At 36.8% G+C, this 27,296-nt stretch overlaps 1 protein-coding gene across 3 annotated transcripts in view; it reads right to left on the bottom strand.

The window, feature by feature from the left end:
* The window catches only part of GRID2 (glutamate ionotropic receptor delta type subunit 2), a 690,114-nt gene that overhangs the window by 271,953 nt on the left and 390,865 nt on the right, over positions 1-27,296 (bottom strand). For all 3 annotated transcript variants that reach the window (XM_090138802.1, XM_090138803.1, XM_090138804.1), the window contains one exon: positions 11,269-11,553. In XM_090138802.1, coding sequence (XP_089994928.1) covers positions 11,269-11,553 — 285 coding nt within the window. The remainder of the gene's footprint in view (positions 1-11,268; positions 11,554-27,296) is intronic.

Here is a 27,296-nt window from a genome sequence, read left to right as displayed (position 1 = left end):
CATTATCTTTCCTGCGTGGATTGTCTGAAAGTGGCACATTTCCACACTGCACTGTGGAATCATCTTTTTAATAGATAAACTCCTTCTGCAGGAAAATCTGGCAAGCAACCTGTGGCACAGATGGCTCTGCTGCAGAGCCCCAGAACTGTTCATGTCTGGAACACAGGTGTTTTTCGTCCTGGATTTGCTAGCCAACCTGTTGCCCAGCCAGGAGATGCATTCCTATTTTCTATGTAAATCAGATGAGTCACAGTCATTTCCAGAAATCCTGTCCATTACCACCAGTATTAATTATTTTCTTTATTGAACAAAGACAGTGTTGCCATACAGAGACAAACTGATACTAAAACTGAACTACATATTACCTCCTCTTTCATCTCACAGTCACTCTTAGTTAATATTATCTTTTCTGATTTTTACTGTACAGTCATTACTTCAACTCTACACATACAGGCATAAGAACATAGTACTGCCGTGCAGTCAGAGATTGACCATCAGCTATAGAATTAAAGCAGGCTGGAAATTGAAAAGTCAGCAAATATTCTGTTTTCAACCAAAATTGTGGTTGATTGAAGATACTGTAAGTTGACTTAGAAAGTTTAGAAAACAATGATCAGGGGAGTACAATTTATCCAGGACTCTCCTGGAAATGCCCTTCCTTGACTACACAAACACAGCCAAACACAGCAAGGCAAGTCTGTACAAAGGGTCCATGCTTGATGCTGCTAGGGCACAGAAGGTCCGATCCTGGACACACCTGATAGGCTGCAACCACACTATGTAGCCAAACTGCAGCAAAAGACATACTGCCCCCTAACCTCCAAAGACATGACAGGCATATTCAAACACAGCTTGATACGAGTCTGGTTGAGACAAAAATTCAGATGCCAGCTTTGCTGTAGACTTGTCATTACTGTATCAGTACCTATGAAAGTACATTGCAAATGAATTGAAAGCACCAAAACCTTCATAGTCTGTTTATTAAACACCTTGTGGCAACTTGAGACCACAAATTATAGACAAGATACTGCAGAACATGCTCAGAGCAGACAGAACTAAGCTATCCTTTGGACAATGGATCTGATACCTAGATGTCCTTAACTGGCCAGCCTGGCAGAAAGGCTTGGACCTCACCTAAGAAAAACAGTAGCAGCACTTCAATGGAAAGTTCACCATCTTTATGGTAGAAAATATGCACAGGGAGGTGGATAGGAAGAGGGAGACAATATTTTCAGTAGACCATGATAATTTAAAGTCAACAGCTTTCCTTAACACAAGATTTAAGGAGTTGTGATAGCTAGCTTTTTACTGAGGTCGCTACAGAATATATACAATGCACACAGAACAATGACATTCTTGATTTCCACTGTCTGATCTTAGTAAAAAATAAATTTTACTCCTTCTATAATTTTCCTTACCACCAGATTACAAATGTGGACCATAGTTTTTCTTCTTTCTAGTACTACATGACTTCTATTTAACATCTCTATTTCTATGCCAAGGAAAAATTTCAGAGGGAGAAAATGTCCTACAGTGTAATGTTTAGGACGTACTAGATTAAAATAGGCTGGGGCCAACACACTTCATGCAGCAAAAACAGTTTGTATATTCAGCGAGCTTTTATAATCCATGGAAAATGAACAGCAAATTAACATCTCACACTCCAAGTACATCTTATACACTCTTATTACAAATGAGCTAGAAGTAGATGCAGAAGTCTTGGACACTGTTTTCCATAGTATTCTCCTAGAGAAGCTGGCAGCTCATGGCTTGGACAGATGCACTCTGCTGGGTAAAGAACTGGCTGGATGGTCGAGACCAGAGAGTGGTGGGGAATTGGTCACAAAAGGTGTTCCCCAGGGATCGGTTTTGGAACCTCTCCTGTTCAACATCTTTAGTGATACACTAGGGGAGGGCACTGAATGCATCCTCAGTAAGTCTGCAGATGACACCAAGCTGCCTGGGGGTAGGATAGCTCTAAAGAGGGATCTGAACAGGATGGACCACTGGGCTGAGGCCAGTGGGATGAAATTCAACAAGACCAAGTGCTGGGTTCTGCACTTTGACCACAACAACCCCAGGCAATGTCACAGGCTTGGGGAAAGTGGCTGAAAGACTGTGTGGAATAAACAGACCTGTGGGTCTTGATAGACACTCAGCTGAACATGAGCCAGCAGTGTGCCCAGGTGGCCAAGGCCAACGGCATCCTGGCTTATATCAAAAATAGCATTGCCAGCAGAAGCAGGGAAGAGATCAACCCTCTGTACTCAGCACTGGTGAGGCTGCACTTTGAGTACTGTGTTCAGCTTTGGGTCTCTCACTAAAAGAAAGACATCAAGGCACTGGAGCGTGCCCAGAGAAGGGCAACTAAGATGGTGAGAGGTCTGGAATGCAAGTGTGATGGGAAGCAGCTGAGGGAACTTGGACTGTTTAGGCTAGAAGAGAATAAGAGAAGACCTTATCACTCTCTACAACTACCTGAAAGGAGGTTGTGGTGAGCTGGGGATCAGCCTCTTCTCCCATGTAACAAGCAATAGGATAAGAGGAAATGGCCCGAACTTGCACCAGGGGAGATTCAGGTTGGATGTGAGGAAAAATTTCTTCTTCTTCCAATCTTAGTGATTCTATGAAATATTTTAAAATAAATTTTCAGATTGTGTTATAGCTAGGAAAAGAGAAAGATGGCAATAAATCCATCTATCCACCCTTAGCACTGTATTTCATCCAAATTACAAGGTTCTTGCTGTTGCTGAGCACTATGGTTACCTCAAAGCTGGTTTACAGTCATTAGCTCATCCTCCCTCTGATACCATTTTAGATCTAAGAACATTTTCGTTGCAGTACCCAGATGATAAATACCAACTGATTCAGCTGTGGCAGTAAAGGTGAATGCACCTGTCATAAATATTCACTGGTTGATTTACACAAAAGACCACTTTATTTGTACAGTTGATGAGAAAAGCCATTGTATAACAAATGACACTGTCCAAATTATTATCAAAAAAGCTTTTTAAGTCTAGCACAGTGATTCTTCCTTACACAACAATGGCTAACATGACAGCAACTATTAGTTATGGAAATGAACTGCACACAAGGGAGATATGCAGCTCTGGCTGGAATCTGACAGTGTTACGGTTCTGCTTAAAGCCTTGAGCAAAGCATTCACATTCCTGTGCGTGTGTTGATGTTTATTAACATGGTTAAGAACTAAACTAAGGAAAACAACAATTTAGCATGATGATTCAGTAACAGTCCTTCATCCTACTTGCACGCAGTGGGATTTCCTCTCATTAGTAAGTTTGTATGTAATTCAGCAAACCTCTGAAGTTAAAAATAAAAACAACATCAAGAAAAAAAAACCCAAAACAGCAACAACAAAAATGCACAATTCCACACCTACATCCATTCTTGTTGTTGTTTCTTATCAGTACTTGGGAACTGAAAACTAGTTTCAACACATTATAAAAATATTCAAGCTCAAATGCTTAATTACAGGTGGGATCCCTGTTATTTCTGAAACCTAGCAAGTGAAGATATCATTTACAAATTTTAATTTTACCTGAGAAATAATAACATTGACTTTCTTCCTCCTTCATGTGCAACTTTTTGAGGTTTCACACATTAAAGAAAAAAAGTTTAAAAAAATGTCTGAAATTTCTTATGATCATCTGGTTGGAAAAATAGTAAAATAAACAGTACATCTACATTCTTTTTTTTTCTGAAAACATTTCCACTTCAAATCATAAAAAAAGCAAGTAACTTCAGTTTTGTTGTTTGATCTGAACTATTGTGGTACTTACTACTGAAATGTGTAGAAATACCTACTTTAAAAGATCCTCTGAATATTCCATTCCCATTAGTTCATTTCAGTCTCACTCTGTACTTCAATTATTAGAGATTACTCTCTAAATAAGGAAAATCAATACTGATAATCTCAGGAAATTGAATCAATATTGCTAGAGAGATACTACCAACATTTGCAGTTTTCAAATCTTGCGAGACTTAAGTTTCCAGCCACACTGATGATTCATACAAGATTTTTCACTTGAATTACCAGGTTTTTAACAGAGAAGAATGAAAAAAAAAAAGAGAGATAAAAAAAGATAAATAAAATTGAAGCTAGAACTAATCCTTGAGTATCAGCTGTTACTGTAGGTTTTTGAAAATAGAAATGAAGCCAGATTGTGATCACCCTTCTCAGAGGCTGACAAGCCAGTACAGTCTACAATCACATGCTCTTGACTGCATAACCTGCTTAAAACCTCTTCAGTCCATTTCTTTTTGACCACACTTCACCTTAGAGATTTTCAGAAGGCCTCTAGCAGATTCCTTTGCATAAAGCAGCATCTTGCAGAGATTTTTTTTTTCCTCCATTGCCTCAGATAACGACTTAGAGCTGAGAACAATTTATCTTCAGCATTTCTTTTCTTCTTAAAAATTATGCCAATCTTGAAAAATCATAGTTAAATCTTATATAATTGTACAACACAGCTCAATACCTATGCCTAGGTATATCTGATTGATTGCAGGGAAACCGTACTTTTGTGTACATAACGTACCAGCTCTCCCTGTAGATCCCTACTACTCCTTATTGGTGTTCAGGAGTGTGAGGAACCACACGATTTATAAAACTATATGACATTCATGGCAATAATAGTGTCAACTCATGCCTTTATTCCAGTAGTGATATAATTTCTTCAAAACAACATGCAAAGTACTTTGTTCAACAGTTTCCTATTTTAGCAACTGTCTACTCATCTAGCTGCCAAAATAACCGTTTACAAGCTAAACTTTAATACTGCTGAAAAGATACCACAATCATATTAAAAGGTGAAAAACACTTAGCTAACAGTGATGTAGAACAGTACAAGGAACAATCATTTTCTTTTGAGGCTTGCAGTCTGCCCATGCACAAATGAAATCTCACACATTAGCAAAACCTCAAGATAATATCTCAATTCCAGAGATTATAATTACACAGGTATCAGGAAGGCATCCACAGCTTGATTTTGTCCTCAACTTTGAAGTTCTGGAAAATTCAATATTCCATTTTTACTAACACAGCACAGAAGGTGCTCAGACCAAGCCTTCAGGATCTTGAACAATTCTATCTTAAAGGAAATCAACTTGAACAAAGGATAATCTTTTACTATTCTACATAATGATGCATAGCTCCTAGAAAGAATTTCCCTAACAATATCAACGTAAAAGGCAGAAGCATGGTCATTGTTCCACTGGAAAAATATAATACAGTAGTCCATTTATCTCAGAAGTGAATAATTTTAGAGGCGGCCGCATGGTATGTCAATGAGCAAAAACAAGTTAATATGAAAGTTCTCACAAACAGCTGCCAATTTGCAATGTAATTGACACAGTACAGTTACACAGATGAAAAATACATGTTCCTTTTCTTGTCTAGATGATGTAATACATACTAATGCAAAAACAAAATAGTTCAATAAGAAGCCTGAATTAATTATATGTTGCTTATTGAGGCACAGTGATGTAAATGAGTACAAAAAGTTGGCAAAGAACCAGATGAGTAATAAACAGATTTAAGACTGTCTGGATCTGGACTTGTAAATATTATAGTCATCAGGCAGCTGAAAACAGCCTTGGGGTAATTATGAGCATTTGCAATCGATTACAGAGTGTGATCCTTTTATGAATCTTTATTAAACCTGCATTAAAACTTCAAATGGTTTGAAAATGTTATGGATTCAAGCACATATTTGTCTACGGTCATCGTGTATTTCCTTCTGGAAAATATTTATGCGGGCAAGCGTCAATAGAATTATTTGCTTTTACACGTTTTTGAAAGGAGACACTGGGAATCCGGGGCCCGTACTTGCAGGTGGGCATCAGCTATGAGAATCAATCCTTTTACAAGTCTTTCTGCAAAGAGTTCTGCCTTCTGAGTTCCAAATATGATATCTTATTTTCCATGATCCTTAAAGTACTGTACTCCCATGCTATCACACAGCACCCAATTTATTTGTAAGCCACCACCATCCTGGGATAATCTCTTAAATTCATAGTTCTGCAGATCTGACTACTCTCCACCTTGAACTTTTTTTTTTTTAATAAATATTTTGGGTCCTTCCCCAAAATCCTCCACCAGATTGAGACACATTTTCCTGCTGCAATCAGGCAGTTCACTACTGTCTTAATCCTTCCTCAGTGCATAAATAACTTGAAACCGCTGAGAGTTAAATACAAAGGGAAGTTCTGCAACTGCCTCACTAACCTCCACCTTTTCTATCCAGTGAAGTTTTCAATAATTTATTCAACCTCAATTTGCAATGAGACTGCCTCCTTCTGCTACATGCAGTAAATCCCCCACATAGCAGCCTCTTTTTTTTTATAATTTAAAAAAGTTAAAATTAAATTACCACTTAAGTGACTGGCAAATATCTACTGCTGTATTATGCAGTATTAATAGGAATGTGAAAAAATGCAAGCAAAGATGTGTTAATCCTAGAGTCAGTAAATACAATGTAAATCAGCAACCTGCTTGCATATTGAATGCATACCGTGTTGAAAAACAAAAGGTTAAGCAAGAAATTTGGACAGAGAAGTGGGATTTCTAAAATTTCTATTTGCTTATAAAATACAGAAAGATTTTAAAATATTATTCACTACTTGAAAAGAGAATAGGAAATAAGGCAAAACTCATTCTCCAGAAACTCCCTTAACATTTCTAGATAGAAAGATTACACATTTTATCTGCTTTGCTACCAACAAAACATTAAAAATAAATGTTTCCAAGCAGCGAGACTTTCTCCCTTTCATCTCAAACTCAGAAATACCTACACTGTAAATGGCACAAAATTCACAATTATGTTCTTGCAGTGATTGACTGGATTCTTCATAAAAAATTTACTACTACGGGAAAGTATCTATGTCCTCCTGGAAAATACAGAGAGCTGTACACTGCCTGAAAAGAAAGACACGAATTGCAAAAGCTTGCACCTTGTTGCTAAACAATAGAATAAAAATAATAATATATATATACACATATATTCTATGTCAGTTTCAATGCTTGTGTAGCCTGGGTGCTCACATTCAGATCTCTATTATTTCATTTGTTTTCCTCTCTGATTTAACATCTGGCCAGAAACTGTAGACATCTCCCCTCTGGATGCGTTCAAGGCCAGGCTGGTTGGTGATTTGAGCAACCTGATCTAGTGGGAGGTGTCTCTGCCTATAACAGGAGGTTTGGAACTAGACGGTCTTAAAAATCCCTTCCAGCCCAAAGAATTCTATGATTCTTACATGCATAAGAGCTTTTTTTCTTGTCAGTGGCCATGGTCAGATTTTGGTCCATAGTAAGGATTTGCATTATTTACAAATATATGTATTTATATTTATGTATATGTATATATATATATATATATATATTTATATACATATATGTATATATATGTATATGTTACAAACTGCATTTTGAACCTGAGATCAGTAAGTAACGGTGCAATAACTTGGTTAACCTCGTTCAAAAATATTTACATATGTCAGTGGCTCTTCTCACTAACCTAAACATAGCAACTTCCAGAGGTCTAAGGTTTACATTTCCATTATCCAGTCTGGAAGTGACTTCACTGAACAAATTGCTGACAGTCCTAAGGACAAGATCAAAGGCTTAGTGGAGGCTTAAAGGAAGACACAGAGCTGTCCTTTGCAGTATGGTGATCCTACTGCTTCAGCTGAGTGCTGAAGAACAAAAAGAGTAGAAGCTGATATGGACGCTTAAAGTAAATTTGGTTTGTACATACTGTGTGAATAGTACTTTTAATAGCCTGAGAGAGGCTTTAATTCACTGGATAATTTTGTTGCATTTCATGCCACCTACTCTTGAATTGTGAAAGAAAGCCATCTTTAATGGTATTTGCAGAAGCATGACATTGTCCTGGAACACTTTTAATATCCTCATATGAAGTTTTCTTCAACAAAATCAGGTTTCATGTTTTTGGGAGGATTTTATCTTGTTTTATCTCAAGGAACAAAACATGCTGAATAAAAGGGGACTGATTGCATTAAATTCACTTGGAGTTAGACTTAGATCATCCCAAGCAGAATGCAAGAATGAGGGGGAGGAGACTCACTCTGATTTTGTAAGTTCATCTCAGTTTATACACTAAAGGTAAAGCAGGAAATGAAACACAAATACCACCTAAGTCTGTTTAAGTTAAAACTTTCTCTTCTCTCACCTCTTCACCCACTATCCATACTTCAGTGCCTCAGTTGTTACTGGTAAATCGCAGTCACCAACAAAGGACAAAGGTTTGATACATTCTTTTGGTTAGTTTAACTACATCTACAACAACAGTAAAATATGTTTATTATTATTATTACCAAGGTGTGCATGTCATTTTGTTTATTTTAGAAGCCAACCTAGCAAAAATGTTACTTGAGAAAATAACTAGCAGTTAAGATTCGTACATCAGTTATTCCAGAAATGCATTTCTGCATGCCTTCTTTAACACCCATCTCTGTAAGAGTCACTAAAATAACTGCTTCCTTCAAAGAGTAACTTTCTCAGTTGATAAAGGCACTTTAAGTAGACTGGAACCTTCTAGCATTAAGCTGGAAGAAGTGTTAAAATGTTACAATTGAATATACTTGTCTGCTTCTATTCAAAAGAGATCTGTCATTTTTACAAAAGGATAACATCCAGCAAATAACTCTCTGCCCTGCAGAAAGACACATTTCCAGCTATAAATAATTCTTTCATTCTCTGATAATGAAAAAGAATCTATGATAGACAGCAAGTTAAAAATCAAAAACAGTTCAATTGATAGGATTAAAAAACAGTGATATTTATAAATCGTCACATAAGTGCTTGCAACCTCTTTTAAAGGTGCAAGGGACCTGGTTTAGCAGTATTTACTTTGTATATGAGACTAACTTTATTATTGGAAAAATTATTGCAAATATAAAAGGCAATTTTTTTCACATATCAAAAATATTCCCAGAAATAATTCCAGGAATACAACTAAAGTATTTCGTACTAAATTGTTAAATTTAATCACCAAAGTAATTTCTGAATAAAAACTCTTCTCACTGCCATAACCACTCTGGCAGCTTTTCCATATTTTCTGTAGCAACAACAGAAAAAAAAAAAAGAAAAGAACTCCTATGGAGTTTTCAGGCCAACTTGCTTGTATAAAACTCAAACTGATAGATTTTTTTTTTAAATTTATTTAGTTAATATTAGATTTTGCATGTAAAGGCTCATCCAAATAAACTACTTTCTCAAACATCACTGGATAATTGAGTTGGATGGATCTACTAAAGGTAACTAAGTCCTATGTCCAGCTCAAAGCAGGATGAACACTGAATTCAGATTTCTTCACTCTATAATCCATTAAATAAGTGATCCCAGCTCCTCATTACATGCCTTTAATGCCTTTGCTTTCTCCATCCTGCCCTCCATGCAAACCCTTCTCTGGTCAATGCAAAACCTAGGAAGAAATAGTGTCCTGCCAACATATTGGAAATACTTGGAATAGATCAAGAAAATGGCAGGAAAACGGGAGAGAACAACACATATCAATATTCATAATAAGCTAGTAGCAAAATTGCTCATTAGGGTCTGCTATAAAAATCAGTGGTAAAAAATAAAAATTAACAACATAGGTTAAAAACTGGCTAAGAGAATTAAGAATACACGAAATATTGTGTCAAGCCTGTTGCTATCACCTGAATAGAACAGTGTTAGAAGATGGATAGACCACTTAGTACATATTAAATGCAGGGCTTTTTTCTGCATCTTTTCCTGATATATGAGATAGTGATCACTGATGAGAGTCAGTTTACCGATTTGTCTAGTTCAGCACAGCATTACTTGTCTACTGAAGAAAGAATAGAAGATGAGGGAAGACAATATCTGCCACAAGTCATATCTGGGGTTGATGTGTCACTGAAATAGCTAGTAGTCTGAAACTTATTGAGACATCTGCATTATGTGATTCTCATGATTCTCATTATGTAATGAGATTCCTATCCAGAAATCAAGGACAAAATGATCTGGATAATTTAAAAATAGTATTTATGAATACAATTGTGGAAAAAAAATCTTAAAGTTTGATTTTTAAAACAAATACATGTAAAAAGGTATTCTTTAGCTGGGAATACTATAGTCCTCTTCATAACTACACAGGTACTTAGTTGCATAAACTGAGAAAACGTGAACAAAATTACTCTGCTGCAAGCTTTTTGGATCAGTGTTTGTGTGTATGTTCCTGATTCCATGGCTGGCACTTTCAGTTGCTGGTTTGTTATAAATAGAAATTCTCCTATTCATCATTTTCTATAGTTCTAATTTAAGAATTTATTAGGTAGCCAGGGAACAAAAAAATCAATAAAACCTGACATGAATGAACCAGTTATTATGCACAGCAAATCGCTGAAGTTTGCATTTTTCAACAACTTGAAGATTTAACTTTGAAAATAAGTTTTAAAATGTTCATCCAAACCAATCATGATTACTTATGAATAATGGATGTGTCTGAAGAAAACAACTCTGGTTTCAAAGCAATTTTCCATAGAAAAAGATCATAAAATTCATTAGATAATGCACCTCTACTACAGCAATCTGTCTAGCTCTCAGTTGCAGAAGATATCTATACCAAACTTGGCTGAATCACCAAGCAGGATGGCATCGTCTGACTTCTGATGCCACTGTTTGTGTCATACTCACTCTATTATACAGCCACTGTCAACTCAGCACTTCTCAGGAACACTGAATGCACCAAAAAAGAAGGAATATCATCTTTTCTAGCCCTCCTTCTCAAGTGCTTCGCTCTACGTAAGTTCTCTCTCTATGTTTCACATTTACAAATAGCAGCTTATTCTCGCTGAGGTATTTGTCCTACATTCACTGCTGCCTCAGCTTCTGGTTATCAAATGTAAGCCTATAAAAGATGAGAGATTCACAGCACAAGAAATAATTCTACAGAACATAAAATTTTACATGTTAACCCTTGAACTATCATCTCAAAACAAAAGAAAAAAAAAGCAAACTTGCTAAATTTTTTTTTTTACACATGAGAAAATGAATTTCTCTGTTTATCAGCTAGCTAAAACAGAATCATCAAATTAACCTGTAAATATCAATGGATTTTAGAATCTCTTGAGTATTGTGAAATACTGACAGAACCACAAATGTTCAGAAGGAAAACAGCATAGTAGAAGACGATAAAGATATAGCGTGACTGCTTTCCACAGAATTAAGGATTGAGAGAAATTACTTAGTTAACTACTTACCATAGTCATTATCATAAAAAATGATGAACTTCTGCCAGGCATATTCTGTGATCACTCTCAAGATGACATCATTTAAGTAGACAGGGGGGCGGACAGAGAGCGTGTAGTCATCATTGCGGTTGCTCCTGGTGAGCCCACAGCTGCTTCTTGGCGTTCCTCCTGTTGAGCGCTGGATGAAGAGGTGAGGGATGTGCATGGCATCTGCCAGTGACTGCAGGGAACCTGCTGATGTGCAGCCAATGGAGCTCACAAGGGCCAGGATGCCTTGGTTCATGAGGTCACAGGCTGTAAGAAAACACAGTAAAGTTCAAGATGAGAGCAGTTCAGTGTACAGGGCCTATTTTTGCTGCTGAAATGCAGACACTGGGCACTGAAATACATTATTTTCAATCAAGCGAAACATGGATAAAATTTTGTATGTTGAGTAATTCATGAAGTCATAGGGTTTCTATGTTTCCTTTCAGCTGTCTTGGAGTAAAAGCTGAAAGATTTCCTCTTTCACCTTGCCCAGAAGTGAATTATGTCTTCAGAATGGAATCTAACTCCTGAACCTTTTGAGGAACGTTGAGAGCAAATTCTAGCTACAAAATTAACATGACTTGGCAAGTAGATAAGCACTTTTCTGTCTAGTACAACAACTCCATGGATAGCATCTCTGTATCATAAAAAGAAAACCTGAAGAAATAACAAGCGTCACTGTCAACTTCAAAAACAAACAAACAAACAAACAAAAACAAAACAAAAAAAAAAAAAAAGAACAGGATTAGGTACATTAACTTTGCTAAGCAAATAACAGAGTTGCTATTGGCTTTTAAGAGATGTATGAAATAATCTTATTTAACTTATCCTTTTTATATGTGTTTTCTTTTCCTTAAAGACTAAAATAAAACATTTTCAAAACTCAGTGAACAGTTTACGTGCATTCATTCTCCTCACTTTCTTAAGAAAGACATGGTGTTGCTTATACAAAAAGCACCCTGTAACTAATTGTTCAGTTAATAGTAGCTGATTTACAAGCAGACAATCTGAAGTACAATACAAATCACAACCATATTAATACCAGAGATGTTTATCGTGATTAATGTTAATGCAATCAATAAATACCAAAAGAATTAACAATGATTAGGTCTGTAATTCTGAAGAATTACCCTGTGAAACAAAGCAGAGTCAAGTGTTTATGTTGGGTTTCTAATAGAATTGAGAGCTTCAATGAGGAAGCAATTCAAGCTTGTAGCACAATTCCCCAGAGTACACCCAAAGCCAAATTCTGAAATAGTCAGTTTGCACTGGCAAAGCTGCATATGCACTTAATCTGTATATACACGTGGAAATTAGATAATGGGATGGTAAATAGAATCATAGAACCATAGAACAGTAGTATGCATTTACCTATGCACATCTAATATTAACCTTGCAATTACTTATCTTTCACAACAGGTGCAAGCAAAACAGGAAACCAACATATGAGAATATATTCCCTTAAAAATATAAAAACATACCCTAGTATATAAGACCTGTTGTCTTATATCATATGTCTCTTACTCACAATGAGCAATGTTTTACTCCACAAACACTTATTATTGATTGAAATAGGAATATTTATAGCATGAGGAATGATTCAACTTGAATGGAGTAACTGCAGGCTCATGGGGAACATAACTTTCTAGCCAAAGGATGGCACTGGAGATCTTAAATGCAGAGAAACATCTTCTTAGAAATACAGCACACTATTCTCATCAAGATAGTGAGATATGGAACATGATACCACTGAGGCTCTAACTGATAGAAGCTTTGTATTTGCTTTGAGCATAGCACAGCTTTTGGGTCAGCTGCTGGGCTTTAGGTTAAAGGTAATAATGGAATATTAACACTCACAACTAATCTTCTCCAGAAAGTTATAAAAAATATCAGTGCATCACAAGTTTCTAATATTCAAAACATCTTAAAGTTCTCATAGCATCCTAGGTGAATAGCCTGCTTGCTTACATTTCTCATCATCCTCACTCACAAGAAGGTAAAGTTTGTCGCACTGCTTAGGTAGCTTCTGAATCTCTTTCCTGATAGAGTTTTTTTTTTTCCCATAGATTACTGCAATTTCTAGGTTGCATATTCTGATGAAAATGCTAGTGCTTGAGAAAAAAAAAAACAAAACCAAAAAGCTATTTTTATTGCTATATCAATCAATATCCATCAATAAATATGTAGAGCTACTTATATTTCAATAGTTATCCTTCCTGCTAAATATCAATGAATAAAATCAATGCTAGATTTTGCAGAAGTCTGCTTCAATTCAACAAAAATGTAGTACTAGAAAGTCCTGATACCACCCAATTAAATAAAATATAGAGTGTGACATTGCTGTTTCTCAGACATATTTGAAAATATATCTGAGTCAGCCCACGTTGCAAAAATAGCTCGGAGATGTGTACATTTACAGGCACACTTTCAGACTGAAAATAATCAGCACACTCACTGTAACACCAGGTAGTGGGAAACATGTTATTGAAATATGAAGGGGAAGAAAGCAGCAGGGAACATTTAGCTCCACAGGGCCAAATGCTAATATCAGCAAACAAAACGTACAAAGGCTTAAAACCTTCTCTTTTGACACTGATCCATGTTCGATTGTTACAATAGCCTCAGGACTGAAGCTGCCCATTTACATCTTTCTTCCATGGTATGTTTGTGAGAATTGTATGCACTGGGGTTGGGGCAATATGCACTTAATTATGCTTGCAAATTGAACTTATTCCTGTATACTTAGCGATTGTACTGTATAATACAGAGAGTTAGACATTGGAAAAAGGGTTGTTATCTCAGAAACAGTTTTTCTAGAAATTTAGTGAATGAGTTGCAGAGATAACCCCTGAGTCAGAATATGACTATATTCTTTTTTGAACAGAAACATAATTTCTATAATATATATAAACAGAAAATAAAGTTTATACCTTATCACAGAATTACAAATGTCATACTATCATGTACAACATCTGTGTACTTCTTAGCCAAGCAGAAATTCTGTTGGATCCAGCAGAAGTTACTTGGTAAAATGTGAGACTGAGTTCTACGTGTTTTCTTAGCCCCTTTCCTTCCCCATCATCAAAAGCTTAGTTGGATCTTTCACCTAGTAATTAAAATCTTGCCGCTCTTATCTTAACAATGCATTAAAAGCTCTGGTTCAAACAAACTGAAAATCCTGTTTGCACTTTTTTGAACCTGAAATATTCAAGTTATGTTTTAACCTGTGCTAAAAAAAAAAAAGTCCACATGCACAGACACACACACACACACAGAATTACTTAAATGCTAGTTTGCCTTTCAAAACTGATACACTGAAGTCACTATGATCTTAAAGATCGTATTTTCAAGCTGATGCTTGATTTACTGCTGATGCTATCAGTTGTATTAGCTTACCACCAATTAGAGATACAAAAATATTTATGTATCTTTTAAGGCCTCTCTCAGGACAGGAGAAATGTCAAGTTCAAATAGACTTACATACTCTTCCATTGCAAACTCAATAGTGAAGGAACAGAGAATAAACACTACTGTTTCACAGCATGAATTATCTCTACACAGAAGTTGTACAGACATTAACTCACTCTCCTAAGCACCAGGTAGCAGATGCTATTGAAAATTGTATCTTCAGCAGCTGAAATTATAAAATTGTCCAAAGATTTTTAAATATCATGTAGAGAGGATACTGAATGCCTACAGAATAATATAAAAGGTTTCTCTATTTTAGATACACATACAGACTCTCGTACAACACATGCTTACATACACACAGATTTACATTTCACTCTTCAGTTTATCTTGTCTTTCTCTAAATGCAAAGTTACTGAATTTCAAACACTGATAGCCTGATTGTCAATTAAAAATTACAACATCTTTAAAAATCATTATTTTTTAGTAAAATCCCTTCTAATTTAGTTCAGCATGCATAGCAGAAATGCTAAGTCACAGCCTGAACCAGTAACTGAGCAACTGGGTGGGAAGGCAGGGCCAACTCAGGGGAGCTCAGATGCATGCAGTGTACCTGAGTGACCAGAAGGGGTGGATCCTGGCTCCAGCCCTTCCCAGACCTCACATAAGGGTTGGCAGTGGAGGCTAGGTTATCTTGTAGATCTCTGCATCCCTGAGGCCTTCCAAAAGTAAGCAGCTTTTGTCCTTTGCTTCTGTGTCTGTGGCTGCTGCATTTTGACTTGCCCTCACTTGCTACAGCCTAGGCTTTGCTACCCAACTAGTATTGCTGTACTTTACATTGCATTGTAACATTACAGCATGGCATGTAAAGAAAAAAAAAAACACCTAATTTTGTGTCCAGTATGATATTTTTTGAAGTAAAGACCACAGCCACTGCAATTTAAAATAAATAAATTACATCTAAACACTTCCAGCAAAGCAGATTTTCAACAGCCATAGTTACAAATATGTCCTTAAAACGTTTATTGTAAGAACCTAACATTGTATCTGTTTTAGAAATAACTACTGGTTGCTGTAATTCAGGAAAACAATTAACTCCCATAATTAAGACTAAACTTAAAAACAGATGCACGGATGTGTAAGAAATAATAAAAAAAGACTACTGAGAATCAGCTCTTGCAATTTGTGACAGTTTTCTTTCTCATTTTTCACTTTTTTTTTTCTTTAATAATAAATCTTAACATATCAGTCTCACACACAACAAATTAAAAAGTCAAAGTGAAAAGGTTATCATGAGATCTCGTCATCAGTAATGGCCTTACTTTAGTCTCATTTAATTTGCTGATTACACAAAAGTAACTACCCGATGAATCATTGCTTACCTAAAAGGTTGCTCAATTTGCTCCCCATTTCAACACAACAGCCAGGAAACATTCACTCAGGTCAGAGAGAGAATCACTGAATCACCCAGATTGGAAAAGATGTTAAAGATCGAGTCCAACCACAATCTAACCATATTACCCTAACAACCCTCTGCTAAATCGTGTCCCTGAGCAGCACATCCAAGCAGTTTTTAAACACATCCAGGGATGGTGACTCAGCCACCTCCCTGGGGAGCCTATTCCAGTGTTTAAGAACCTTTCCATAAAGAAGTGTTTCCTGACATCCAACCTAAACTTACCTTGGTGCAACTTAAGATCATTTCCCCTCATTCTATCACCAATGAGAAGAGACGAATCCTGCTCTCGCTGTAAGCACCTTTCAGGTATTTGAAGAGACCAGTAAGGTCTCACCCCATCTCCTCCAGTTTCTCCTTGAAAGGCATATTCACCAAACCCTTCACAAGCCTTATTGCCCTTCTTTGGACCTGCTCTAGCACCTCAATTTCATTTCTGTACGGAGGTGCCGAAAACTGAACACAGTACTCAAGGTGAGGCCTCACCAATGCCGAGTAAAGGGGCAGGATTACTTCTCTAATCGTGCTCACCACATCATTCCTGATACAAGTCAGGATGCCACTGGCCTTCTTGGCCACCTGGGCACACTGCTGGCTCATATTCAGCTGACTGTCCATCAGTACACAAAGGTCCCTTTCCATCAGGCAGCTTTCTAGCCACTCTTCCCCAAGCCTGTAGGATTGCCTGAGCAAATATACCCCCTGAGAACTTGAGGTTTTTTTCCCCATACATTGCACAAGAAAAGTACTTACAGATTTATTAACGCAATCAGAAAATTAATCTACTCTTCTATGATCCTGTTTGTACTAATCCAGATCTGGAGAAGAGTAAACACCTGATTCAAGGGGCAAAATTCAACATGAGGTGACCTGAACACCCGAAAAACATATTCTAAGAAATCAGAACTTCTATGTAATTTTTATAAGTTGTTGTTTCTTGCTTACTATCAAAATAACATGCTGCTGACTGTTCTAGAAAATTTTGCTTAGTTTCAGAATGCTGATGAAGACGGAGCAACAATAGAGTGCAAATTCCTCCTTGTGAAGAACTAAGGAAAAATGGTAATGCCTTGATTTCTTCTACAGAGATGTTCTCCACCTTAAGCAAGTGGACATACTAACCACTGTAGTTAGATGTAGTTTTTTGCCTGTCATCTTTAAACTGTCCCAAAACATTCATGAATTCATTGCAAAAACATGCTCACATGGAAAAAAGAAGCCATGAAAAGTTACATGAGGTTCAAAAGATAAAGTGCAGTTCTCTCCTGTGTTTCCAATCCTAGAGCTCAGTCTCGAATTTTTAATAAAACTTTTTAGTCACTTTCAGATAGCAATTCTGCTTTAGAAAATCATTCTTCCTTCATAACACAACAGTTCATTTCAGTCTTAGAACTGAGTTATTTAGAAATGAGTGACAGCACATTTTTAACATATCTTGAAAACTAGTCAGAAGGAAATAGCAGCAAGATCTGGGGAAAAAAAAAAAATATTATTCAGTATATCTTAATTTTCCTCATATGGTTAAAGAAAGCCCCTTCATCTGCATTTTCTCTGTAAACATTAACAAATTGTCCTCTCCACTACACAACTCAGACTGCTAGCAGTATTCAAAATTAAATTGTAATTAAATCGTAAGAGAATTTAGTTTGTTTAGACTTTAAAAAACAACTCGTGTTTAAGTTTTAACAGATGAGCCTCCTATGTTTTGGAGTTTCTTTGGGAAAAATACTCCAAAATTCTCATTTCTAAAGAATAAATTATAAGGGTAGAAAACATTATCAGAAAGAGCATTTACATCTCTTTTGCGCAAAAAGTTTTGGATGTTTTTACTACCAAGCCCGTTGTGAAGTCTTTTTTGGGGTCAGACTTCCTTTTCTATAGAGGCTCTACCAATTACAGTAATATGAAATCCACCACATTAAAATTTAATAATTCATCTGAGACTTGAAAAATAAACTAGAGATCTCACGGGTCTGGAGGGAAGCAAGATCTCTACAAAATGCCATTTTGACACCATTCTTTGAAGGATGCAATTAGAATTTCAAGTGACTGCATCTTGTAAAGCCAAGTTACAAAGACTACTGCTAAATGGAACAGTCAAACAATATCTTTTTGGCCAAAAATTCAGAGTCTTTTACTTCCAAGTCAACCTGTAGATCTTTTGTTCAATTCTACAGAGACACATAGGGCGCTTGTTTTGACAAATTATCACAGCAGGCAGATAAACAATAGAACTATTTTTAAAATTTCACATTTCTCAAATCTGTTTTCACTGTTGGACCCACACTTTGGCTCAGAGGAGTGATGGCTCCTCACATTCAGAAGCCCTGAACTGCCTTCAAGTACCTTTAAAAATAGTATTTCAAAAAAATTTACATGGCTACAAAAGCTTAGCCAAATAATGGCTTTCGCCAGCATCTCCTCTGCCATGTAAAGATAAGTAGATTGCAGAAAAGCAATGCTTTTTAGGGTGTCCATGATGAAGAGGTGTAGAGAAGCTGTGTCGTGCTGCTGGCAGCCTTGGCTAGAGGAGAGGATATCAGGTACAATGCTGCTATATCAATGCTCAATATGAGCACTAATTGAAGAGGAGCAGAGAAAGGAGGAAGTACAACCAATTAAAGTCAGGCAGTGACTTGCACTGGAGAAAGGGCTAAAGATACCACAAAATTAGTCTCAGTCCTGACATCCCAACAAGGTGACTATCTGCAAAGTTCATTTAGCTGACTAAAGAATAAACCATGAGTGGAAACTCCAAAATCCTCCCTTTTTTGCGTGCTGATCCCCTGCTAGCTTGAGCCAAATTCCATCTACTGCTAGCATCTTTGTTCAAACTGTTGTATGAGCAATTTCCATTCATCCATTAAAGAAAATGAAAACTTTTTATTTTATGCATAGCCCATGGTAGATTATAGTTCATTACGTACTTTAATGATGAAGCATATATTACTTCAGTCCACCGTGCAACTTCCTCCATTCTTTCTTTCCTCATCTTTGCCCCTGTACTGTTTCCGAATCTTTTAATTTTCCTTACCGGCACACTATTTGAGAAGTTATTAAGCAGCACGTAGTGTCTGATACCCTTTTTAATAGCTAGTTGCTTGCTGCAGAGCAGACAATTGCCGCATAGCAGCAATTATATGGAAACAAAAAGACCGAGTCTTAAAGAAGCTTAATATAAAATTAAAGACAGTTTTATCAAAAGATAACATCTTGGGATTTAGTCTACTTCTGTGTTCTCTGAAAGTCCACGTAGAAGTATTAGGGGAAAATCCATTAACAGCAAAACATATTTAAATCTTGATCATTAACAATTCTCGTGTTATGGACTTGCTCAAAAGAAGACACAGCAAAATTCTTTTTGAGAACAAAAAGTTCCTAATGACATTTGACAAACAAACCTTTTCTTTACCATCTATCCATCATATTGTCAGGCAGTTCTTCCTTCCAGCCTTTCCATCTCAGATCCAACTTCTCTTTCCTATCTGCTTTTTCATCCCCGAAGTACTTCAGAATTCTCTTTTTCATTCTCCCATGTTCTTTTCTCCCTCCCTCCTTAGCATCTGCTACAGCCAAAGAAATGCACTTTCCTCTTCATGTATCCTCTTCCATATCTTTTTGTTCATTTTTCTTCTCCCACCTACTTGAACCCATCTCCTCCAAGGACAAAACACAAAATCTGGAAGATTTGGCATCAGGCTGAGAATATAAATGTTCAGATCCTGTTCCTGTCTCTGCCATTATTTTGTTGCATGACTTTTTTTGGGTGAGCAATCTGATTTCTCAGGATTATGAGTGGATTATGATACTGCGATACCTTTATAAAACAATTTTGAGTGATCTAAATGCAAAGGATTACTATCATTCCCTCCCCCTACCATCAACTTTTTTCACAGTTAGAAAAACCATTTCTTAGTATAATTCACACTGTGTGAAGTTCCTTTACATCTCCCCTCATGAGCGCTAATGTTTCATAATTCTCCTTTCTTGCCTGAATTATTAGTATGGAGACAACAGGCTCTGCCGGAGAGATGCAGTGTGAAGTACAATAGCACAACCTAGTCCAGGGCAGACAAAAGAACACACAGCTGGTAGCATTAGTCTGATTGGAAGCCCTACAATGGAAAGAGCTGCCTGTGCTGCCCTGGATGAGCTTGGCATTCTCCCAAGCACAGATATTACTGAACAATACTGCTCAAAATAAGGCCATCCCCAAAGGAAAGGAAAGCTGTGAATACCAATCTGGGAGCTTTCTCTCCTTCAGTGCAAACAAAGGGGACAGAAAGGGGACAGTAGAGTAATTTTTATTTATTTATTTATTTATTTTTGTCTGGCATTGCAGAGGAATCTATTTTCATAAGCCAAAAAAAAAAAAAAAAGAAGAGGGATGGGGGGAAGCAAAAAAGACATGCAATTAAATTTCTCTTTTCAAAGAGAAAGAAGAGGCAAAAGAGGCAATTCTACTAGACTTGCCTCTTCAAGTGAATTGAGTAGAGCAATTTGAAGACCAAACAATACTAAGGCTAGATCTTGCATGTGCCATGAAAGAGAGAAACATATCTACATTAAGATAAAAGACTTTTTAGGAGAATAAAAAGAAAGCAAGGAAGACACAACATCAGTTGCAAAAAAATACATGGGTGTGAAAAACCTTAGAAGCATGTAGGAGTTCAGAACATCACTTCCATTAGCAACTTAGCCACTCAAGAAAAACTCAGACAAGTCAAAACAGCTATCACCATTATTATTTGCTAAGAATAGACATTGTACTTATTTCTGACTGACACATAAAATAACAATCACATTAAGAATAAAAATATCAACTACCTCTTATGGAATGCTTCTATTTTGTAACTCTGAAAATCCTGTGCAAAGAAGCTCAGCATCTTCGTCTCTATTTCACAGAAGACAACAGATGTGCCAAAGGGAATTACTTGCCCAAGGTCAGAATGCAAACCAAGGAAATTGTTTTCCATGCCAAGCTAAAACATGCACAAAGACTGAAAACAAAGTCTTTTGTTGGAGCTTTTCATTGTTTGTTTTGAGCATTAGTGTTCAACAAAAAGCATTTTATGTTCTGAGCCTAATATAACCAAGCTTTATGAAAATGAATGATTTGAAAAGAAAAGCAATGTGGCCTACAATGATGGAATTAAATGACAAAGTTTCTCAGGTGTGCAGCAACCCGCGAGCAAGCACACTCTTGTTTATGAGGGATGTAAACACATCCCAACACTGAGAGTCAAGCAAGCATGTAATGGGAGGTGAAAGAGGTAAGTAAAGGCAGAGAGGCTGGGGGGAGACAAAGTCTTGGAGGATAAAAAGAATGGCAGAAAATGTGGGGAACATACAATAAGCAGAAGCATTCAATAAAGAAGTAAGCATTTCACAAGAAAATTTACAGACACTATCATATGATATTGAAATAAAAGGCTAGGGATAACTGCATGGGAAATATACTCTTACGATCGGGCATTTTGAAGAATGACATAGACTTGTTCAGGTTGGGTATCCAATACCAGTGATAGAGAAATCCAGTCTCTCAGCATATATTACTTACAAATATCCTCAACATGATTTCATATCTGATATGCAGCATAACTGGCCCTATAAGAATCTAAGGCTGCTTATCTGTGTTTATTAACTGCCATGTAAGACAGTAACAATACAGAAGGACACACTTGAATGGCATTAAGGGCACAGTGCTTGTGTAGAGATATATAAATTCAGAAGCGTTATAACAGAACTAATAGAAGACAGGGGAAAAAAAAAAAAACAAAAACGAACCCACATAGAACAACAATAAACGAATTCAAAGAATAAAGGGATGTAATCATGGCTTTGATGTCACAGAGATGGCTGTTAAATGTGAGACAGTAAGTAATAAAGTAGTGAGATTTGTAGATGGGAAATAATAAATCCATGTAGACATCGGGGAGCAGGATCTAGGCAATATGGGAATAGTGGAAGAAGAGATACAGCAGTAACTGTGACACTGAAACAGCCAAAGCAGTCGACTGCCAATGCACTGACAAATGTGTCAGTTGAAAGGGCGTTGAGGTATCAACTGAGTACATGTTATAGGAAAAGCAGCAGTAGGGCTTGGCAACAGCCTCAGCGTGTGAAGGGAAGGAAAGACAAAATGCGCGTAAGTTTGAGTCTATTTTTGCGCTCCTACTCCAGGAATAATTGTGCAGTGTTCCTTTGGTGCCAGCTGCAACCTTTTACTGAGATTACTTTGACTTTAATGGTTGCAAGGGATGCCAGGAAATGATGATAATGCAGCTTTTCTTTTTCCTTGACTTTTCCCAATGTCACAGAAAAAGAAATTTGCATAACTCTGAAGTGGAAAATACACACTGACAATAAGGAGCATTTGGGTAACACTAAACACTTAACCTTAGTTGGAAGCAGCATTTGATCTAAGCCACACAAACCATGAACCCCCACCAGTGCCAGATTTAAAAGCCTCCTCTGACAATGAAAGGGCACATATCCAACACAACACATTTCTGTGTTGGAAATGACAATCAGAAAACAATTGACACAAATCATGTTGAAGTTGAATTTTAGAGCTGTATCTCTCCCTGACAAACACAGAATGGTGTGGGGTAGAAAAAAACAAAGCTTCTCAGCCTCCAAAACTGGAGCAAACAGGGTTTGCCACAGCCAGCCTATCTACTGAAAGACATCAAAACCATGTACAGAAATTCTATGTGGAGTGAAGCAGTTGACCAGTTGAGTTTTCTTGCTCATTTTTGCTTCAAATGCAAATTATGACATTCTTATAAAGTCTTTTTAAAAAGTTTAGTGACTATCGGATATATGTGCTAGTGCTTACTGTGTTAATTCAGGTAGTAGCAGCTTTATTTTTTCATTGCTGTTCTCAGATCTCTAGGTGCCATACTTCTTGCAGTAGCTTTCTTCCCTTTTTCCATCTCTTCCATGGAGCTGCTAAAATAACTCTATACAATGGGAGAATCATATCCACTAGAGGACCATGTCTATGTGACACATTTACACTTTTTCATAGGTATCGCTTCACAAGTTTCAGGTAAGTTGTCCAGTCATTGTTGGACTTGAATGAGGAGTAAATGAGGCTTACCAAGCATATCAAGAGCTCCTGGTTGGGGATTACAAGTAGCAGCATTCCTTTCAGCCCACTTTCTCTACACAGCCTCCTGATGGGAGGCACAAAATTCAGGGATAGTTGCTTCGGATGTCAAATTCATCTGCTGCATTGAACTTATGGTGCTTAGCTCTAGTACTGAGTTTGATGCTAGTGGGAAAAATGGTCCCCCCATCACTTGTCACACAGAGCTTGCAGTGATACCCTGAAATGGGATAGGCTGATCGTTGGTCTAGATGATTTCAGTTTTCCACTCTTAATGATTCTATGATACTAGAACAAAACTAGAAGATCATGTACCACCATCTCATTCACAATACAAAAGTATCGTGCAGACTGAGAAGCAAGAGCCAAAGAAGTGAAAAGACTTGAATTAGATAGCATTCTTTTCATTCAAACATATTTGATATTTCTACGGAAGTAAGGAAGTATAGTGATTCCCATTCAATCATAATACAGAAAGCATACAGCAGATTAAGCAGCACACACAGAAAACTGGAGTTACAAAACACGCATCTTTTTTTGCCCCATTCTTAGGTAAGCAGCAAGAGATGGGTACACGTATGCATACCCATGCCTAACTCTACAGTTTGAATCCTGTGTGTACAAGGGAAATAATGCTGAAGTTTCAAAAATGTTTCTTTAGGACTGAGCAGAGCAAAGATTTCTTAGTAACTTAAGTGTTGCCAAGGGCATTGCAGTAATGCCTACATGGTCTTTCCACACTGGGCTGGTCTGATCAAAGAGCAAACGCTGTCTAAGTTTCCCACAGCATCTCATTAGTGTGCAGCAAAAGGTGTGCTGCATTACAAAAAAAAAAAAAAAAAAGGAAGGTCAATTTTCAGAAATTTAATTACAGATGACTAGCTGCCATGAGTAAATAATTTTAAAATGCATTGTAATGCATGAGTTTGCATAATTCTAGTACATTATTTTTATTTTATTGTCTATACATCTATTTCTGCAGATTTTACATAAAATAGGAGGGCTTAAGCTTAGCAAGTAGTCCAAACCTGATCTCCTTTTCAGTGGTTTTGAAAGGAATAAAGTTTTATTACTTTTCTTAATTATAGCTAATTAACTATTAGAGAGAAGAGAGCAAACAACACATTGCAGTTTTTCCAATTTCCATGCAATCAATTATTTTCCTTTGTCAGAAGGAGAATTATATATTAAGACACCACCAATTTGCATGCCTTTTTCTTTCACTGTCTCCCCTTTGCTGCTTTTGACATGAGCTTATTTTTGATAGGAATTCAATCAATACAGCAGAATTCTTTGTTTTGTTTTAGGAACTAGTTTGGTATATCTGCAGCATGTGTTCACACAAAAACATACATATACACACAGAAAATATCACACAACTATCTCCAGCTTCAACGTGTGTACACCAATATTCTCCACAGGCCAAATGCAAACCCAGGAGAAAGAGACAGACTTCTAGTTTAAGAATGATCTCTTCTTTTCCAGCCTCCATCACTTATATCTGCTGCCCGCAGTTCTAAGCCTTTAAGTCATCCAACTGTAGGAAAAGGTCAGGTAGTAAGGCTTCAATTAACACAAATGTATATTTAGTATAAGAGCAAGAGACAACTCCAAATCCAGTGATTTTGCCCCTGCAATACAAAATGAAAGCCTTTTCTAGCCTGGAGTTGACATTTGAATTAATACAGCTTTAATTCCTTACTATATCATATGAGCAATGACATACCACAGGAGATGATTTGCAGAGAAGTTTGATACACATACAAGGACTGTTAAACTATTACACTTCTCAAAGTAAGAAATAAAAAAGTAGACAGAGGAGAGAGATTAATTCCTATTCTTAGAGAGATTAATTCTTATTCTTAGTATCAGTGACATTTCTAGATCCCAAATCAAACAGTGTTAAAATCCAGGCACATTAAAGAATGGTTAAAATATATATATATACACCTAGCATCTTCATGCACCTGATTTGAAAACTGGTAGATTATTTAAAACATGGAAAAATAGTCCAAACAAAATATCCTCCACAAAAGCCTTTCTTATAGCAGTTTCCCCATTAATTTAACAACCTGACCTCTTTCTTCTATTAAGAAATATCTTTTCTATCCCCCTATTAGATTATTGGTGCCACCCATCACTTAGCACATCCAATGACTGAGTTTTGGTGGAGATCTAAAATTGTGATTACAACTACTTTAACATACTGGGAAATGTCTCCCAGATCTGGCATCCCGCACATCCTATATCCTAAACGCACCCAATGAAGTCATCTTTCCCTAAAACTCTTCCTTGTCTTCTAAGTGGATGCAGGCTTATGGTCTTGAAGATGCCTAAATGAACTGCTTTGCCTAATACTTATTTTGTCAACATAAATCAGTAATAGTATCTCTACAGCAGCGCAGACCACAGCAATAGTTTTACTTTGGAACTTGTGCTCACCCTACTTTTGAAGCTTGCAATGTGAAACAATTAGCTATAGAGTTATTCCCATGGTTAGTTGAATTAAATCCTCAATATGAGCTTCCACAGAGAATCTTGGAGCTCAGATACATATACAAAGCTTTGGGAAGTTCTTCATATCTGTCACCAAAAGCCATGTTTGCCAGTGTCATTAGAGAACAATGAAAGGTACCACGAAAGCCTTTATGAAAGCTGGCAGAAGCTTTAGAGAGTGCAGACCTCACACCATCTTCACACTTCAGCTGTTCCAGGATTTGATTCAGATATTTCTCAAAACCAACAAGCCATGGTTTGCTTGCAGATACGATCCTCAATATATCACATCCGAGCACCTTGTAACACACACACATACTGAAATGTCATTGTGTCACGTGTCTCTATCAGCTAAAGGACAGCTTTCTTTATATGCAAATTTTTTTATACCTGGGAGTATTACAGAAATAGAAGATCCTTCTGGCTGCAGAATATGTAAACTGTCCATTGCCTTTGGTTATTGTCTTTTTTCTGTTAATAGGATGTGGCACAGGCTCAGGGATGCAAGCTAACACATCCTGCTGCAGAGCTAGGGACTGCTTTTGTTTGTAAATGGTTTCCTCCTTTCACAAAGAAAGACTATAACGTATAATGCCATTTCAGTGGACAGATACCATTGTTTTATTTTTAACAGATACAGCTGCAAAGAGAATTGTTAACAGTACTGGTGTTATGAAAAATAGATTTGACAAACAATACATTTTAGAAAGAACGCTACTCACTTGATGAAGGATAAAATTACAAGGGTGATGTTCAAAAATACAGTTGAACTAACGGGGATTAGTAATTGTATGAATTCAAAATTTACCCACTTCACGCATATGGATTTTTAAATAGCATTGCCATGGGATGTTAAGAATGCCTGGGCAAACATGATCAAGGAAAGAGTCTGGCACTGGGGAGGCAGACATCAGAGATAGAAGAAAAGCTAGTAAAGACTGCTTTTTGTTTATCGTTTTCCCCACATTCGTTTAGGACATCAACCAAGGGAAACTATGCCTTTCACAACTGTACTTTTTTCATACATTGCACATTTACAGTTCCATTTGTTTTACCAAGCTGGTAAGAACAGGACAGGGATGCTGTCATATATATTGTAAATTCTGGCAATTTAAACAAATTAAAAATCCGGTCTTATAAATCAATGAACAACGAAACAAACCCATAAATCAATTTAAAATACAGGGGAAAAAAATCAACAAATCCAGTCAAATCAGGCACTCTGTAATATTATGTTTATAATATTAAAAGAAGGTCCATTATTGTTCATAACAATTGCATTACGAAATTTACCAATTCAGGTCATTCAGTAAATGTACATTTTAGGCTATAAGACCAAAAATGGAATCAAAAGTAAAGCTTTGACTTTATCTTAGTGGGAAATCTTTAAGACTGAGTAGAGTTGTTTTGGGCTGGATGTTTAAAACCTCCAGCACAGACAGTCTGCTGTGGGATTTTACCGTCAAGTCACAAACACAGTGTTTTAGAAGACTTACATCAGGATCTCTTCATAACTCTTACCAGCAATTGTTTTTT

Source organism: Phasianus colchicus, chromosome 4 (genome assembly GCF_987193195.1).
Source record: "Phasianus colchicus chromosome 4, bPhaCol1.hap1.1, whole genome shotgun sequence".
Classification (NCBI taxonomy): domain Eukaryota; kingdom Metazoa; phylum Chordata; class Aves; order Galliformes; family Phasianidae; genus Phasianus; species Phasianus colchicus.
Note: the sequence above shows the minus strand (reverse complement) of the source record. Positions and strands in the feature narration are given on the sequence as shown.